Source organism: Sycon ciliatum, chromosome 6 (genome assembly GCF_964019385.1).
Source record: "Sycon ciliatum chromosome 6, ocSycCili1.1, whole genome shotgun sequence".
In the NCBI taxonomy this organism is placed as follows: domain Eukaryota; kingdom Metazoa; phylum Porifera; class Calcarea; order Leucosolenida; family Sycettidae; genus Sycon; species Sycon ciliatum.
The window spans coordinates 13,216,870-13,236,419 of NC_088648.1; the positions used below are offsets into that span (position 1 = coordinate 13,216,870).

At 47.7% G+C, this 19,550-nt stretch overlaps 1 protein-coding gene across 7 annotated transcripts in view; it reads right to left on the reverse strand.

The window, feature by feature from the left end:
- LOC135819406 (zonadhesin-like) overlaps positions 1-19,550 on the reverse strand; it is a 50,248-nt gene that overhangs the window by 22,923 nt on the left and 7,775 nt on the right. For 2 of the 7 annotated variants that reach the window (XM_065332609.1, XM_065332607.1), the window contains exons 7-26: positions 19,106-19,171; positions 18,500-18,662; positions 17,843-18,052; positions 17,215-17,381; positions 16,362-16,544; positions 15,287-15,487; positions 14,785-14,985; positions 13,700-13,957; positions 12,110-12,433; positions 11,005-11,070; positions 10,693-10,944; positions 10,024-10,218; positions 8,463-8,765; positions 8,097-8,237; positions 7,650-7,829; positions 5,381-5,515; positions 4,925-5,104; positions 2,653-2,787; positions 2,206-2,385; positions 134-367 (exon numbers count right to left, since the gene is read on the reverse strand). In XM_065332609.1, the coding sequence (XP_065188681.1) occupies positions 134-367; positions 2,206-2,385; positions 2,653-2,787; positions 4,925-5,104; positions 5,381-5,515; positions 7,650-7,829; positions 8,097-8,237; positions 8,463-8,765; positions 10,024-10,218; positions 10,693-10,944; positions 11,005-11,070; positions 12,110-12,433; positions 13,700-13,957; positions 14,785-14,985; positions 15,287-15,487; positions 16,362-16,544; positions 17,215-17,381; positions 17,843-18,052; positions 18,500-18,662; positions 19,106-19,171 (3,774 nt within the window). The remainder of the gene's footprint in view (positions 1-133; positions 368-2,205; positions 2,386-2,652; positions 2,788-4,924; positions 5,105-5,380; positions 5,516-7,649; positions 7,830-8,096; positions 8,238-8,462; positions 8,766-10,023; positions 10,219-10,692; positions 10,945-11,004; positions 11,071-12,109; positions 12,434-13,699; positions 13,958-14,784; positions 14,986-15,286; positions 15,488-16,361; positions 16,545-17,214; positions 17,382-17,842; positions 18,053-18,499; positions 18,663-19,105; positions 19,172-19,550) is intronic. The other 5 variants (XM_065332608.1, XM_065332611.1, XM_065332610.1 and 2 more) reach the window with 5 other exon arrangements.

The following is a 19,550-nucleotide window of genomic DNA, read 5'->3' on the forward strand; positions in this document are numbered from 1 at the left end:
AAGATGGCCCGGCCTTTCAAGATGGTCCAGGCGAAGGCCAACTGAGGATAGTCCCACCAACTGAACATGGTCTGCACAATGTCTCGTTCTCAACTTATCAATACGATAAACTTTGTGTGTATTCATAACTTACTTTCACACGAGCAAGTTGGGCAGCCGTTATCACCATTAGAGAACACGTCACACTGGACAGGACATGTAAGAACGGGACACGGTGCGGAGCAAACCTGTCCGCCGCATTCATTCTGGCAGCACAGATCTCCACCAGTGCAGTCGGAGTCGCCCGCGCAGTCAGAAATGCAAATACCAAATCCACCAGCCACGCCGAGATTGCGGCATTTACCACCGACTGTGTGGTTAGCTGGCCCTGGTGCAGCAAACAAACGACAAACACATGCAAACATGAACACATGTCCACACGTTTGGACGGATCTTCTTCAGCAACTTTCGTTACTCGAACCCGGAGGGTCAAAATCTGACGAATTTTCGTTGTGAGTAACCTCTCTAATGCAATGTCCGTAGCGCCCATACGGATTTTGGCACGGAAAATCGTACCCGGAACCTCGCTTATAGCAAAGTCACACCTTAGTGGATCCAAAATAGAAATCTTATGAGAACTTACTACTCCCTGGCCGTTTTGACGTCATCACGTTGTAGTTTTATTTGTATTTACTTTCAAGCCCTATTAATTATTTTAGAATGACAGCTCAGCAAATGCTTATCAACACACCACATACATCTACACAAGGCCTAGCCCAACAAGTGGGTCACCTCATGCAGTTGAGCGAAAGTAAACACCTTCGCACCTCTGAGGAAACTTTGACCATGTCTGCGTCCTTTTTTTTATTACACTCCGCTCACTTTTGGTGATGCTACCGTCGTTCAAGTTGGCTTTCAAGCTGTGTGATCCGCCGTGGTGGCGATTACTCGTTTCCACCAGGGAGCCGTAAACATATTTTATGACTCCCTGGTTTCAACTCCACTCTCCAGAACTCCGCGAGGAGTAAATGCACAGCCAAACTGATTCCATTTTCCCTGATGGATAAGAACATATAAACCAGCCTAGTGGACCCAATATCGTCACTACTCGTTTCCTTTCCGATGGCCAAAGTTTGCATTGAGTCTCTTCTCTGGCCTTAGAGGACCTGAAGTTCAAGATTTAGCGAGACATCCGTGTAAGATGGCGACACCGGGAAACTGGTCTAGCTTGGAGAGGGGTGACCATCCTTGTTTCCACAACGACTGCCATGCTGAGTTTTAGTGTGAACAGAAGCTCAGGTGCCATGTCCGAGATTCTCATCCCGACAGGAAACATCACTGCGAGATGTGCCCAAGAAGTTCAAAAAGAAAAGACCACCTGAGGAGCCACAACCAGACTCATACCAGACAGAAATCGTACGTCTGCGAAGTCTTCAAGAAGCGTTTAGCCAGGAGTGACGAACTAACCCGGCCGCAGAAAGACACATTCCAGTCATCAGAGTATGTCGCCTTACAGTGCTGCCACTCTACTCGATTTAGCACAGCCTGTGAATGTTTCCACACCGGATTTACATAACCATACAGCAGAGCTAGCATAGGTTGACATTATGAATCCAGATTTCCTGCAATCAAGTGAACACCCTTCGCAGGACAGCGCCTCAGCATTAGGTGCTACCGCCAGCAATGTTCTCGGACCAGTAGGTATGGATTTGTTGGCGCCTGAATATCGGGACACGCTAATGTCAATATCAGCGGCGAACAAGGGCGGCAGCAGTCCGTCGTTGTGGAACCCCGATTTCCTGTACGGAAGTGTACGCACCTCGCAGGAAAGCGCCTCAGCATTTGGTACTACCGCCAGCAATGTCTCCAGACCAGTACATATGGGTTTGTTGGCGCCTGAATATCAGGACACACTAATGCCAATGTTAGCAGCCACCACTGGCGGCAGCGATCCGTCGTAACACTTTCCACAAGTTGCGCCCTTTGGAATGCGGGGAAAACCTTTCCTCGGCGCATTGCCAAAAGCGTATAAGCGAGGGTTTGGAGGAAAATAGGACCAAAAGAACTCCACCACCCATCCCAGAGCATTACAAATCAAGGAGGGCTCGCAACTTCATATTTGGAACATCAGTGGCCATTTATCTAGGCAATACTTCCACTTCAAACTCTCCACAATCTAATCTAACATGAAGATGATGGCACTTCCCAACAAGATTCTGAACTCACCCTGATCGCAGTCAATCTCTCTGATGCAGCGATTGTTCTCATCACGCACATATCCTTCAATACACGTGCAGCCTTGCTGCGAGCAATCGGGAGGACAGGCAAAGAGTAGTCCGCGATTGCTACACTTTGCTGGGCAGAGCTCGGCGCACGGAATCGATTCCTCGAATGATCCACAAACATCTGCAGAAGAGCAGATACGCACAGATTCCAAATGCTATTAGCAAAACAAGGGTCCATTTTGGACTGCCCCCCCCCCCCCCCAAACCTGAAGACTTTGCCGGACTTGGCATGAGACCGAAACATGTATACACTTTACAGAAATACTCATTTAATATTAGCTGCCTGTTCACAGAACAAGCCACTGTTGCCTCTTGGAACGAGATGTGCTTATGAAGCAGAGGTATCATCTAGCTGTGTGATGTGTATTGGGATTGTGGTATCACTTACTGGTGATGGCGGTGGGTTCACAGGTATCACAGCATGCACCTGGTACACGCGCTGCTGCTGTGCCCGGTGCACAGTTCAATCCTTGGCAAGTCACAAGACTGCACAGATCCACAGGTGGTGTTGTTATTATTGGACCTGACAATGGATACAGAACACACCATTGGCATGATCATTACGCCGATGCACAAGAACCTACCAAGTGTGTCCTGTGCCTTGGTTTATTGTTTTTATTAATGCTGCTGAAAATGCTCTTCTTGCTTGTTTTCACCGTGACTTGACAGTAACACTGAAAACAAATATTACCGGTACATAATGGCGTGGACATGGAAATCTGGTCGCACGTCTAGACGCCCCAGAGCGCTGGCTATCTAGCCGTGAGTAAGCGGTACGAGCACACATTCATTTACGCGCTGAAGCGCGCAGGTCGCATCGTATCAATATGTGCACTGCATGTAACGTTCTACACGCGCTGAGGGCGCCAGACCCGGTCATGCGACTACATTTCCATGTCCACGGCAGTACTGGTGTATATAAAATATTATATCAACCAGTTGATGGTTTAACGTGCAACAGGGCTAAGTGAAATCCGATCCAAAAGTGCAAAGCTAATTCCCTTGATCAGTTCCCATTGCAACATTATTATCATTATCCATCAGCACTCGGCCAAAGGCCGGAGATTGGCACCCACCAGGCTAGCATCCAGCAGCCAAAGGTGGGGCCATGCATCATATGGATATTTTAATATGATGGTAAGTAAACAACAGAGAAACAGACAACACTTTTAAATATGGATCATAGGAAACACGAGAGGGTTTGGAGGAAAATAGGACCGAAAGTACTCCACCACCCACCCCAGAGCATTAAAAATCGAGGACCTTACGCAGGATAGCTGCCGAGCCAAGGAGAGCATTCAGTATTAGTATTATTATCAGTATTTTGTGTACAGATACATGTCCAGTAGAACTCGTAACAGTTACAGAGTATCAATGGCCGTGCATGGACTAACATTATTAACCCAGATTTCCTGCAATCAACTGCACACACTTTGCAGGACAGCGCCTCAGCATTAGGTGCTACCGCCGGCAATGTTCTCAGACCAGTAGGTATGGGTTTGTTGGCGCCTGAATATCGGAACACACTAATGTCAATGTCAGCGGCGAACAACGGCGGCAGCAGTCCGTCGTTGTGGAACCCCGATTTCCTGTACGGAAGTGTACGCACCTCGCAGGAGAGCGCCTCAGCATTTGGTATTACCGCCAGCAATGTTCTCAGACCAGTAGCGATGGGTTTTGTTGGTGCCCGAATATCGGGACACACTAATGTTAATGTCAGCAGCCACCACTGGTGCCAGCGGTCCGTCGTAACACTTTCCACAAGTTGCGCCCTTTGGAACGCAGGGACAACCTTTCCTCAGCGCATTGCCAAAAGCGTATAAGCAAGGGTTTGGAGGAAAATAGGAGCGAAAGAACTCCACCACCCACCCCAGAGCATTACAAATCAAGGAGGGCTTACGACTTCATATTTGGAACATCAGTGGCCATTATGCGATTGCCAACTCCACTGCTACAGTCAACTTCGCTAATAACGACTGCGGATATAACAAAAATTCGCGAATAACGACAGAATTTCTATGCCCAGAGCAAAGTCCCATCTACCTGTATACATATAAAGAGAGTTCGGGTATAACGACACTTCGCGAATAAGGACACTTTTCTGATGCCCCGCCGAGTGTCGTTATGCGCAAAGTGGACTGTACTCGCCTAGAAGACTGTTATGGACGCCATGGATGGTACACAAAGAACGTGTGGAAGGGAACAAAGGTGTAATGTACACTGTCTCGAGGGTTTTACTTTTTAGACATAGCTATGAGAAAATCAACTATGCGTCTACACCACCATACCCTATCAGATGCCGTTATCCATAGCCGCTGGGTTGCTATGGATAAAGTGTCACCAGGTTGCTATGGATAAAGTGCCGATCAGTTTAGATACTAGATATGTGGACAAACACAGTCCGTTTTGCTCATAGTAAACCTGCTCTATTTTCCAATCAACCTAGTTGCAGGAGGGCTCACGATTTCGATTGGGAACATAGGACAAAGGGAGTGTTTCACGTTGCTCGGATCCAGACCATACCATCATGCACTAAGCACAGCACCCCAACGACTATTAGAAGTGAAATTTTTTATCTAGGTAATACTTCTACTTCAAACTCTCCACAATCCAATGCAACACGAAAACTATGGCACTTCATAACAAGATTCTGTACTAACCCTGATCGCAGTCAATCTCTCTGATGCAGCGGTCATTCTCATCACGCACATATCCTTCAATACACGTGCAGCCTTGCTGCGAGCAATCGGGAGGACAGGCAAAAAGTAGTCCGCGATTGCTACACTTTGCTGGGCAGAGCTCGGCGCACGGAATCGATTCCTCAAATGCTCCACAAACATCTGCAGAAGAGCAGATACGAACAGATTCCAAATGCTATTAGCAGAACAAGGGTCCATTTTGGAATGTCCCCCCCCCCCCCCCAAACCTGAAGACTTTGTCGAACTTTGCATGAGACCGAAACATGTATACACTTTACAGATATACTCATTTACTATTAGCTGCCTGTTCACAGAACAAGCCACTGTTGCCTCATTCAATGAGATGTGCTTATGAAGCAGAGGTATCATCACACTGCCTAGCTGTGTGATGTGTATTGGGATTGTGGTATCACTTACTGGTGTTGTCCGTGGGTTCACAGGTATCACAGCATGCACCTGGTACACGCGCTGCTGCTGTGCCCGGTGCACAGTTCAATCCTTGGCAAGTTACAAGACTGCACAGATCCACAGGTGGTGTTGTAATTATTGGACCTGACGATGCATACAGAACACACCAATGGCATGATCATTTCGCTGATGCACAATAACCTACCAAGTGTGTCCTGTGCCTTGGTTTATTGTTTTTATTAATACTGCTGAAAATGCTCTTCTTGCTTGTTTCACTGTGACTTGACAGTAACACTGAAAACAAATATTACCGGTACATAATGGCGTGGACATGGAAATCTGGTTGCACGTCTAGACGCCCCAGAGCGCTGGCCATGCAGCCGTGAGTAAGCGGTACGAGCACACATTCGTTTACGCGCTGAAGCGCGCAGGTCGCATTGGATCAATATGTGCACTGCATGTAACGTTCTACACGCGCTGAGGGCGCCAGACCCGGTCATCCAACTACATTTCCATGTCCACGACAGTACTGGTGTATATAAAATAGTATATCAACCAGGTGATGGTTTAATGTGCAACAGGGCTAGGTGAAATCCGATCCAAAAGTGCAAAGCTAATTCCCTTGATCAGTTGCCATTGCAACATTATTATCATTATCCATCAGCACTCGGCCAAAGGCCGGAGATTGGCACCCACCAGGCTAACATCCAGCAGCCAAAGGTGGGGCCATGCATCATATGGATATTTTAATATGATGGTAAGTATACAACAGAGAAACAGACAACACTTTAAATACGGATCATAGGAAACACGAGAGGGTTTGGAGGAAAATAGGACCGAAAGAACTCCACCACCCACCCCAGAGCATTAAAAATCGAGGACCTTCCGCAGGATAGCTGCCGAGCCAAGGAGAGCATTCAGTATTAGTATTATTATCAGTATTTTGTGTACAGATACACGTCCAGTAGAACTCGTAACAGTAACAGAGTATCAATGGCCGTGCATGGACTAACATTATTAACCCAGATTTCCTGCAATCAACTGCACACACTTTGCAGGACAGCGCCTCAGCATTAGGTACTACCGCCGGCAATGTTCTCAGACCAGTAGGTATGGATTTGTTGGCGCCTGAATATCGGGACACACTAATGTCAATGTCAGCGGCGAACAACGGCGGCAGCAGTCCGTCGTTGTGGAACCCCGAATTCCTGTATGGAAGTGTACGCACCTCGCAGGAGAGCGCCTCAGCATTTGGTATTACCGCCAGCAATGTTCTCAGACCAGTACCGATGGGTTTGTTGGTGCCCGAATATCGGGACACACTAATGTTAATGTCAGCAGCCACCACTGGTGCCAGCGGTCCGTCGTAACACTTTCCACAAGTTGCGCCCTTTGGAACGCAGGGACAACCTTTCCTCAGCGCACTGCCAAAAGCGTATAAGCGAGGGTTTGGAGGAAAATAGGAGCGAAAGAACTCCACCACCCACCCCAGAGCATTACAAATCAAGGAGGGCTTACGACTTCATATTTGGAACATCAGTGGCCATTATGCGATTGCCAACTTCACTGCTACAGTCAACTTCGCTAATAACGACTGCGGATATAACAAAAATTCGCGAATAACGACAGAATTTCTATGCCCAGAGCAAAGTCCCATCTACCTGTATACATATAATGAGAGTTCGGGTATAACGACACTTCGCGAATAAGGACACTTTTCTGATGCCCCGCCGAGTGTCGTTATGCGCAAAGTGGACTGTACGCGCCTAGAAGACTGTTATGGACGCCATGGATGGTACACAAAGAACGTGTGGAAGGGAACAACGGTGTAATGTACACTGTCTCGAGGGTTTTACTTTTTAGACATAGCTATGAGAAAATCAACTATGCGTCTACACCACCAAACCCTATCAGATGCCGTTATCCATAGCCGCTGGGTTGCTATGGATAAAGTGTCACCAGGTTGCTATGGATAAAGTGCCGATCAGTTTAGATACTAGATATGTGGACAAACACAGTCCGTTTTGCTCAGAGTAAACCTGCTATATTTTCCAATCAACCTAGTTGCAGGAGGGTTCACGATTTCGATTGGGAACATAGGACAAAGGGAGTGTTTCACGTTGCTCGGATCCAGACCATACCATCATGCACTCAGCACAGCACCCCAACGACTATAAGAAGTGAGATTTTTTATCTAGGTAATACTTCTACTTCAAACTCTCCACAATCCAATGCAACACGAAAACTATGGCACTTCCTAACAAGATTCTGTACTAACCCTGATCGCAGTCAATCTCTCTGATGCAGCGGTCATTCTCATCACGCACATATCCTTCAATACACGTGCAGCCTTGCTGCGAGCAATCGGGAGGACAGGCAAAAAGTAGTCCGCGATTGCTACACTTTGCTGGGCAGAGCTCGGCGCACGGAATCGATTCCTCAAATGCTCCACAAACATCTGCAGAAGAGCAGATACGCACAGATTCCAAATGCTATTAGCAGAACAAGGGTCCATTTTGGACTGGCCGCCCAAACCTGAAGACTTTGCCGGAATTGGCATGAGACCGAAACATGCATACACTTTACAGATATACTCATTTAATATTAGCTGCCTGTTCACAGAACGAGCCACTGTTGCCTCATTCAATGAGATTTGCTTATGAAGCAGAGGTATCATCACACTGCCTAGCTGTGTGATGTGTATTGGGATTGTGGTATCACTTACTGGTGATGGCGGTGGGTTCACAGGTATCACAGCATGCACCTGGTACACGCGCTGCTGCTGTGCCCGGTGCACAGTTCAATCCTTGGCAAGTTACAAGACTGCACAGATCCACAGGTGGTGGCGGCGTTGTTATTATTGGACCTGACAATGGAAACAGAGCATACAAGTGGAATGATCATTACGCTGATGCACAAAAACCTACCAAGCGTGTCTTATGAATGAGGATAGTCTGACCAACATAGGATGGCCGCCAGAATTATGATTTTGCCGTCAACTTACGATGGTCCAACCAACTGAACATGGTCTGCACAATGTCCCGTTCTCAACTTATCAATACGATAAACTTTGTGTGTATTCATAACTTACTGTCGCACGAGCAAGTTGGGCAGCCGTTATCACCATTAGAGAACACGTCACACTGGACAGGACATGTAAGAACGGGACACGGTGCGGAGCAAACCTGTCCGCCACATTCATTCTGGCAGCACAGATCTCCACCAGTGCAGTCGGAGTCGCCCGCGCAGTCAGAAATGCAAATACCAAATCCACCAGCCACGCCGACATTGCGGCATTTACCACCGACAGTGTGGGTAACTGGCCCTGTTGCCGGCGGTCCAGGTGCTGGCGGTCCAGGTGAGGGCGGTCCAGGTGAGGGCGGTCCAGGCGATCCTGTACAGCAAACACACGCAATCAGGAACACATGAGTCAAACCGTCTTCAAGAGCCATCTTCTGGTCATGCCCAGTCATGGTGTTGTCCTTGGTTCTAGGAGTCGTTTTGTCATTTCAGGTGAAGGAATCAGTCGCTCAACAGCAACTCAGGCACACACAGGAATTCATCCACAAATGCCTGGTGAAGAAAGAGGGGTGAAAGGAAATTGACGTTGTGGTAACAAAATAATATTATTTATACTATTAGTTCTTAAATTTTATACTTCGAGTTGTTTGCACAGCACAACTTACTTACCTATATTCTGGAGTCCCACATAGTAATATCGAATTGTTGGGATCATGGAACTGTGGCATGTTGATATCTAATCCGTTTGTAGCGATACGACTTCTTTCTATTCTGTTCTCTTGTGCTTCATTAATTCTGTTCCAAGACTGCGTTTCTTTGTGTTTGTTTATCTGTGATTTTTGCGTGTTTCCACATTTATTTGAGCCGCGTGGCTGTGCATCCGCGACGCCGCGGGCCTTGCTATTCTTCAGCCGGACTTATGCCATATCGTGCGTACGTACGTTGTAGAGATGCATATGCGCAGACTCGTGCGTACTACTGCTGGCTTCCTGACTTGCATTTTAGGTTCCTGTGGTTGTCTTTTTCCTCGTCTTTGTCGTTTTTGCTCTACATACATTGAACCAATGTGTCAACGGTCTGACTGGAGTGCTTGCTGTGTGCAGAGTGTACTATTCCTTTACAGGGGGGGGGGGGGGGGGAGGAGGATAAGAGAATAGAACGGGTGCTAGCCGACAAAAAAACGTCTTACCCCAGGCCATTCTCACAGCCAACACAACGGCAGCAATCCACACAGAGGACACAGATAGGATTCACATACTGCTATTCTCAAAGTCCCATTCGTGGAAGACCGTTTGGCTCGTGGTGTTTGATAAGTAGCTGAAGTCTGTACATATATTAGTACATGTAGCCGTCCAGCAGTGTTCGTAGCCGGGCATCATCGGCCGTGTATGTCCAGGGTACTAAACAAGAAGTTTAAATCAGATTTAATCAAGTAATGCTACTCATACTGTCATTGTAAAATACATAGGTACCTGCCGGGCATTCTTTGCCAAAGCACTCTCCTCCACAAACATTTGCAGTTTGGTTTGGGAAGTATTTAGGACAAGGAGAGGCTGATATTGTCTGTTTTAGAACACAAGACGCTCGGGGGGGGGGGGGGGGGGCAAAAACAGTTTAGAGTCACTTCATACCTGGGCATGCAGATGGCTCAATACAGATACCCTCGTGTCTGATATAGCCAGGCGCACAGAAGCAGCCCTCTACACAGCGGAAATCGCAAATGAACGGTATTCCAGCACAGGTCTCCGGACACGATGAGCCACAAGAGTCATGGACTTCATTTGGAGGACATGTTGGAGTCGTAGGCTCAGGTGGTGTTACAGCTCCTGCAAAGGAAAAACACAAAATCACAATGGAGGTTTGAGGCTAGTGTACAAATGTGGGTCTTGGGTTGTAAGGAAATAGGAATTAGAGATACAAATAGAAATATTCTGCACAAGCCATGGATGCTACACACTATTCATGATTGATTTTACAGTTTCCTTGGCAAAATGAAAATGGGTTGGCTAACTGAAGATGGTCCAGCCTTTTCAAGACGGTATAGCCTTTCAAGATCATCCAGCCTTTTCAAAAAGTAATGGTCTAGCCTTTCAAGATGGTCCAACGTTTTCAAGAAGGTCGGGCCTTTTCAAGATGGCCAAGTTTTTCAAGATGGTCTAGCCGAAGGCCAACTGAGGATGGTCCGCCAAATTGTGATGGTCCCGCCAACTTACAATGGTCCAACCAACTGAAAATGGTCTGCACAATGTCCCGTTCTCAACTTATCAATACGATAAACTGTGTATGTATTCATAACTTACTTTCACACGAGCAAGTTGGGCAGCCGTTATCACCATTAGAGAACACGTCACACTGGACAGGACATGTAAGAACGGGACACGGTGCGGAGCAAACCTGTCCGCCACATTCATTCTGGCAGCACAGATCTCCACCAGTGCAGTCGGAGTCGCCCGCGCAGTCAGAAATGCAAATACCAAATCCACCAGCCACGCCTACATTGCGGCATTTACCACCGACAGTGTGGGTAACTGGCCCTGATGCTGGCGGTCCAGGTGCTGGCGGTCCAGGTGAGGGCGGTCCAGGTGCTGGCGGTCCAGGTGCTGGCGGTCCAGGTGCTGGCGGTCCAGGTGCTGGCGGTCCAGGTGCTGGCGGTCCAGGTGAGGGCGGTCCAGACGGTCCTGTACAACCAACACACCCAATCAGGAACACATGAGTCAAACCGTCTTCAAGAATCATCTACTTGTCATACCCAGTTATGGTGTTCAAAGTCCCATTTGGGAATGTCCGTTTGGCTCGTGGTGTTTGATAAGTTGCTGAAGTCCGTATTAAATCTCTTTTTCCATAAATACAGCACCCTCTGGAATTGTCTGCCCCCTAAGATCACCTCCTTAACCAGTTTAAGCGAATTTAAGCAAGAGCTGCACAAACAGTTTTACGAGCATTGGTTTCACTGCAGTGGAATTCCGTTGAATATGTAGCGTCACATCATATTCTTTAGAAGCTTATCTCTTGCACATTTTGCATCAATTACATGTATTATCCCAGTTCTGCAAGCTTACAATCATATGCTCAAGCGCAGAGCTCTGCCCTAGACCATGTCTTTTTCTCCTTCTTTGCTCACCTATTGCTCATCACTTCTTTCACAGATTTTCTTTCACAGATTTGGTATTATGGAAAGTTTGGAAACCCCCTCGATAGGCGAAAGCCTTTCCTTAAACAATAAAAATTACAAAATTACAGCTCCTGGAAAGAAAAAAGACAAAATCACAATGGAGGTTTGAGGCTAGTGTACAAATGTGGGTCTTGGGTTGTAAGGAAATAGGAATTAGAGATACAAATAGAAATATTCTGCACAAGCCATGGATGCTACACACCATTCATGATTGATTTTATAGTTTCCTTGGCAAAATGAAGATGGGTTGGCTAACTGAAAATGGTCCGGCCTTTTCAAGACGGTCTGGCCTTTCAAGATCATCCAGCCTTTTCAAAAATTAATGGTCTAGCCTTTCAAGATGGTCGAACCTTTTCAAGATGGTCGGGCCTTTTCAAGATGGCCAAGTTTTTGAAGATGGTCTAGCCGTAGGCCAACTGAGGATGGTCCGACCAACATAGGATGGTCCGCCAAATTACAATGGTCCAACCAACTGAACATGGTCTGCATAATGTCCCGCTCTCAACTTATCAATACGATAAACTTTGTGTGCATTCATAACTTACTTTCACACGAGCAAGTTGGGCAGCCGTTATCACCATTAGAGAACACGTCACACTGGACAGGACATGTAAGAACTGGACACGGTGCGGAGCAAACCTGTCCGCCGCATTCATTCTGGCAGCACAGATCTCCACCAGTGCAGTCGGAGTCGCCCGCGCAGTCAGAAATGCAAATACCAAATCCACCAGCCACGCCGACATTGCGGCATTTACCACCGACTGTGTGGGTAACTGGCCCTGGTGCTGGCGGTCCAGGTGCTGGAGGTCCAGGTGCTGGCGGTCCAGGTGCTGGCGGTCCAGGTGCTGGCGGTCCAGGTGAGATTGCTCCTGTAAAGAAAAAAGACAAAATCACAATGGAGGGTTGGGGCTAGTGTATAAATGTGAGTCTTGGGCTGTAAGGAAATAAGAGTTCGAGATGCAAATACTTCCTCCGCGTCATTAAAATTGTCGCTTCCCAGAGCGATTTTTCGAAATGATTTTGTCCACTCGAAGGGCAAAGAAATCAGGTAGAAATTGAGGCAGAGCATTATCGACGGACCAAGCTTTAGTTTGTGGCCCCCCGATTCGCTGCACTTGCAGCTAAGGTCGACGTCTTCATCAGAGTTTGAGGCAGACCCTTCAGCACTCAACAATACGCTGAACAAGACGCGCGTTCAAATTCAGGTCAAGAAACTTCGTTTTCAAGCGATCCATGCCTCCAGGTGGCAGGCGATGAAGGCAAGCTAGCATTTTTCAAGTACACTGTAACAACCTTCCAGCGGGATAGGGTAAGCAGTTCCGCACCTTCTTTCCTTGGCAAGCGCTTCGCTGATTTTGCTGGTGTTTTCAGACCTGCTACCTTCGCAGCAATATGCGCCACAAGTAGCGCATTTTAGGAATTCGAGACCACTTTGCTCTTGCCATCGTCAACTTCAGCAGTTCGTATTCAGGAGAGATACCAGGATTCTTATACCCGAGCTTGCAGTCTTGACAAATGCCCACGCGAACGATGTGGGACGGCACGAACTCCAGAAAACGAAATGCGCTCTGGGGCGGAATAGTTCGGAGCACGATGAATGTGCTTGGTGCGGAAGAGAGCTCCGACAAAGTCCGAGACCACCACGGCTTCAGTAACAAGTAGACATTGCGCAGGAAGGGTCGCACCAGTGTTCGAACACAGAAAACAGCAATTCCAACAGTCTGACTAAGACGAGCCAAATCACAAATATTGCGATGTGCGAAGCGACAATTTTAATGACGGGGAGGAAGTAGAAATATTGTGCACAAGCCATGAATGCTACACACCATTGATTTTACAGTTTCCTTGGCAAAATGAAAATGGGTTGGCTAACTGAAGATGGTCCGGCCTTTTCGAGATGGTCTAGCCTTTCAAGATGGTCCAGCCTTTTCAAGATGGTCGGGCCTTTTCAAGATGAGTTTTTCAAGATGGTCTAGCCGAAGACAAACTGAGGATAGTCCGACCAACATAGGATGGCCGCCAGAATTATGATGTTGCCGCCAACTTACGATGGTCCAACCAACTGAAAATAGTCTGCACAATGTCCCGCTCTCAACTTATGAATACGATAAACTTTGTGTGTATTTATAACTTACTTTCACACGAGCAAGTTGGGCAGCCGTTATCACCATTAGAGAACACGTCACACTGGACAGGACATGTAAGAACGGGACACGGTGCGGAGCAAACCTGTCCGCCGCATTCATTCTGGCAGCACAGATCTCCACCAGTGCAGTCGGAGTCGCCCGCGCAGTCAGAAATGCAAATACCAAATCCACCAGCCACGCCGACATTGCGGCATTTACCACCGACAGTGTGGGTAACTGGCCCCGGTGCGGGCGGTCCAGACGGTCCTGTGCAACAAACACACACAATCAGGAACACATGTATACATAAGTAAAAGTAGGGAGGCTTCCTGCAGTTTCATAAACAGTTTAAAAGTAGTAGAACCCACACGCTCTCAATTGTGTGAACCTGATGAAGGCAATTTGCCGAAACGTTGTAATATTGTGAAAAGAGTTGAACTATTGCAGTGTTAATGGAAGAAAGCGTGTAGGCTCTACTACTTAACGGTACATGTAAACATGGTTATCTATAAGTAAGCAAACAGTTCAAATGCCAAACTTCAATTTATGTTCTTTCTTACAGTGCATTCTAAATTGGGCCTTAATGTTGACTGTTCACAATGTGAATTATTGAACACATTCATGGCTTGAGGGAAAGATGAATACGGGAAAAGTCTGAAGAAATTGTTTCGACTATCACCACCAGGACTCGAAGCAGGGACCTTGGCTTGAGGCCAGCGATGCTGCAACCACTGAGCTACGGTTTAGCTGTCATCCCAGCAGAGACCTGAAAAACACACCGTAGTCCTAGGATGCAAGAGGGTTTCTGCGAACAGGTAGACAGCGTTTCTGGTTGACCATGCCCTTAAATGAAGTGGGCTTGGGCTGGCTGCCCTTTCCAGCCACACTTGGGGTATACGGCTGATCAGTTATGCATGCTCATGTTTGGCATCGCTGGAGTGGGTCACATTTTTGATGAGCAAGTCATGGCCATGGTCATGCTTGCGAGTTGCATAGAAAATCATTTTGAGACAAACGCCCGCAACTATCCAGCATGATGGACTGATGGTGCAGAGAATACAGGGTCCACTATTACAACGTTATGTACAATGTACCTTCAGCTGGACAAGCAGATCGCTCAATACAGCTTCCGTCGTGTCTGACATATCCACCAGTACACACACAGCCCGGCACGCATATAAGTGCACAGACGGCCGGGGCACCGTCACACGTTTCTATGCACGCAGCGCCGCACGAGCTGAAGACTTCGTTGGCTGGACACGTCGGTATCGTGGGTGCAGCTGGTGCGCTGGTTTCTACAGAAACATCAGAAGGGAAATACGACCACACGGTCACCGTAATATGGCAAGAATCTGACTGGGATTTTCTGCATGACAGGTGTCTAAACACATAGTCTCACTGACATAGATACCACCAGCAACGGATGGTGTGATCAATGTGTCCCACAAGAGAATCACAAGGATAAGAAGACAAGTGAGGCAATGCAGTGCATGTGCAGTGTCAGGCCAGCAAAACACTGGGCTGTGCATTGGTTCAAGGTGGAGTATGGACCCAGACCTGCAGTGTGTTCAAACCTAGTCCATCAATGCATCGTACCTTCAGCTGGACAAGCAGATCGCTCAATACAGCTTCCCTCATGTCTGACATATCCACTAGTACACACACAGCCCGGTACACACGCCAGTGTACAAAAGGCTGGGGCTCCGTCACAGGTTTCTATGCATGCAGCGCCGCATCCGCTGAAGATTTCGTTGGCTGGACACGTTGGTGTTGTGGGTGCAGCTGGTACGGTGGTTTCTATGGATACATACACACACACACACACACACACACACACACACACACACACACACACACACACACATGTACGTACGCGCACACGCATGCACGCACAGACATGCACAGACACACACAGACACACACACACATACGCGTGTGCGCCCACACAGCACACATACACACACACACACACACACACACACACACACACACACACACACGAACACACACACACACACACACACACACATGGTTATATACATGCACACACAAATGCACAGAAACAGAATATTCTGTATCCATATCATTACTATCTCATATAGAAGCTTGTTTTGAATAGAATGAAGTTGAAGACACTACTGCAGCTGCACTTATGGTTGATTAATATGGTGGTAAAACACACCTGGCAATATGGTAGTAAATACACGCCTGCCCACACATGCTCTCTAGGCTGCAGAGTTCTGGCGCTACCTGATGTACCAGCCTGCTATGTAGGATACCTCCAACTATGCATCGACTAGGCGCCAGGCGCGAGCTGATGGTGGTGAGAAGGAGAGCTCTGTGCTAGAACTGTGCAGCCTAGAAGGCGTGTGTGGGCAGGCGGGTATTTGCCACCATATTGCCAGGTGTGTCTTTACCACCAAAATAATCAACCATGTGCACCCCCCTGGAAATTTCGACCTAGGTTCAGCATGCACATAATGACCATGAATGACATGCACCAGCCATCATACACATATGCGGCCGTGCACCCCCTAAAAGGGGGGAGCAGCTACACCTCTGAGAGGGGAGCTTTGGAGGACATGAAATATTAGCTTGACCATGTGCATCACATGAATCCAATTCAAGGACAATAATATTATAGGTATGTAACTCGAGGACGTGCCCGTACCTTCAACAGGGCATGCCGATCGCTCAATGCAGCGTCCCTCGTGCCTGACGTGCCCCGTAGTGCAGAAACAGCCTTGCTCACACACAGTGGCACAGGCAAACGGAGAGCCTTCGCATGTTTCTGGACATGGAGAGCCACAGGTGCTGAAAGCTTCGTTGGCACCACATGTAGGTCGATTCATCACTGCAAGTCAAACCATCACATCACAGACAAGCGCGGTCACTTCAGATTCCAGGTATGGTAGAATGGTTCAATGTCTGTCTTCAGTTCATCTTTCATCGTTCATCTCTATGTCGTGCTGTCTGTCTCTCTCTCTCCGTGTCTTTGTCTGTCTAACTTATAAGATATGGGGAGGGTGACTGGACCATTGTCCAGAAAAGTGGAACTGATCACGAGTCCCTTGTCTTTCGTCTTTCGGTATGTCGTTGCCTCTCTCTCTCTCTCTCTCTCTCTCTCTCTCTCTCTCTCTCTCTCTCTCTCTCTCTCTCTCTCTCTCTCTCCCTCTCCCTCTCCCTCTCCCTCTCCCTCTCCCTCTCCCTCTCCATTTCTCTCTCTCTCTTCTCCGTGTGAGAATGGCAAGTACATCGGCGGAGAGACTACTCAGCATCCAACTAGGACGTGTTTCATGACATGTACATGTACCCCTCTTCAATAATTCATCTATCAGCTCTTTCATGCAAGTAAGAAAAAGAGGATGGAAAAACTGTTCTAACACCGAGTTTCACTCACTAAGCGATCATCAGAACACAGTCTTTGAACTAGCTCGAGCAATCTATTGGACAGCCTGGAACCTCTCTGTTTTATCAGCACTATCATCTATCTATCAGCTCTTTCATCTATCTCTCTTCTTTACCTGTGACATCGTAGCTTGCCACGCACTGTACGCCCTTGGGGCACTGAGTGCACTCTGGCTGACTGCGTGGCACACCGCGGGGGTTGACGCTGATCCTTCTCAACACGATGGTGCCCAGACGTGCTGAGTAGCCTTGGGATGACAGAGACAACTGGGGTGTGTTGGATCTGCAGCGCAGTCGAACACACAGCATCATGAAATAGAATTGATGCTATCAATAAGTTCGATTTTCTTGACGCGCCAACAATCACCACCATTTGCAAGGAGAGCAAGAAGACAAAGGCAGTGTGAGTACAAGTATACGGACAGCTTGCCATGAATACCTACGGTGTACTATTTCCGTGTATGCTGATAATCCCATTGTGCATTGCTAAATACGGAAGGTATGAGCAATGTATATGCAATGCATATTATGAGTAGGCTGGGATTAGGGCTGCACTGTTCAACGACCCACACGACCATGCCCAGGTGGTTGTGTGGGGCGTTAAGTGTACACATTACGTCATTGCGCAATGGACTTACTATGTGAGATATTGTACACCACCTCTACCACAGTATGCAAATGTATAGTTGGGCTGTAGCAACCTGGATGAAAGCCTCAGTTTGGACAACATCCACGCATGCATACCTGATCCTCTGAATAATCTCCCTCGGATTTGTTGCCTGGTTACGCGAGGTGAAACGCAAGCCAGAGTCTGTACCAGCGTCCCACAGGTGAGCGTGATACTCGATTCTGTCCAGCCATTCCGATCCCTTGCACACGGGAATACTGTCTATACCGACAATCCAGTCAGGCGAAGGAGCGATCATAGACATGCCCGAGATCAAGTGGTTGTACCTGCAAATACCAACGATATGCCCAGCACATATACTCAGAGGGACAATGAACACCAGGCTTACTTGACTGAATAACAGAAAACAAGGGGGGAGAGAGAGAGAGAGAAAGAGAGAGAGAGAGAGAGAGAGAGAGAGAGAGAGAGAGAGAGAGAGAGAGAGAGAGAGAGAGAGAGAGAGAGAGAGAGAGAGAGAGAGAGAGAGAGAGAGAGAGAGAGAGAGAGAGAGAGAGAGAGAGAGAGAGAGAAATAGATAGAGAGAGAGAGCTTTGGGAAGTTCGTGTGATGCGTCCATATGCCGGTGTACCAACGACATCCTATCCTGTGCCCCAGAGTCTATGAGTAAAGCTACCCTGAGATGTGAGAGGATAGGAGCTGGAAAGAAGAAGCCAGCACACCTGCATGTACTACAAGCCAACGATATGGCGACAGTGCTGAGCGGATGCACTCACCTATCCACCATGACATTGGCCCTGACTTGGCCAGCGCTGCTGCCTATACCACCAGCGCTGAAGTAGGCACCTTGATAGCAGTCCAAGTTGCGTACTTCCCGGTTGATGGCCGAGTTGCTACCAAACTCAGCAACGTTCTTCACGCCCAGTGTCGCCAGTGTGCCTGTGCAAGAATCAATGTCAGCATTAGTTAAAACAGAAAGTGTTCAGGCTGTTCAGAAGAGTGCACAATGCCCGAGGGCAGACAGGTGGTGTCTTGACACAGGTGATCTCTGCAGAGAGGTGATCGCTAAAGACAGGTGATCGCGAAAGACAGGTGATCGCTAAAGACAGGCGATCTCTAAAGACAGGTGATCGCTAAAGACAGGTGATCGCTAAAGACAAATGGTCTCACGACAGGTGATCGCAAAAGTCAGGCAGTCTCTTAGGTGAGTGGCCACCAATACATTGCTTCACTCCAGTACCATCCCTTCAATGCTCAATCTGAACACACACTCAAAGACCATCCACCTACATTAGATACATTGAGCTAGACCAGTGTGTACTAGCACTTGTTAGGCGGCAGGTGTATGTTTTTGTTTTTACACACCATGTACATGTACATACCGTTTCTCCAGAGAACAGCACACGGCGAATGAGACGCACCGACAAACGAACTCCAGTGGGGAGATCCTGGTAGGCAGACAAGAGCACATGCAGAAACTCACTGAGTACTGCACCACTACCCGCTGCAGAATTCAACTCTCTACTTTACACCTTCAAGCTCGATGCTTACCTTATGTTAGCGGTTAAAAGTCAATCCCCCAATATGTCGACTACCGCGCCTTTTATTTTAAAATTCTGTTTTAAGTCAACTTATAACTGGACAAAAACGGTACTTCAAGCTTGCTCAAAAAAACATTTACTAGCAGTTATTTTTAATATTCTATACCTTGTTATTCTGATAAGACCATTCATACCGCCTATGCCGGCTATGGATACGATGGGTGACTATAACGTGAGACAATGTGGGTTTCGCTCCCCGGTCTGCCCTTTTCCAGTAGACCTTGGG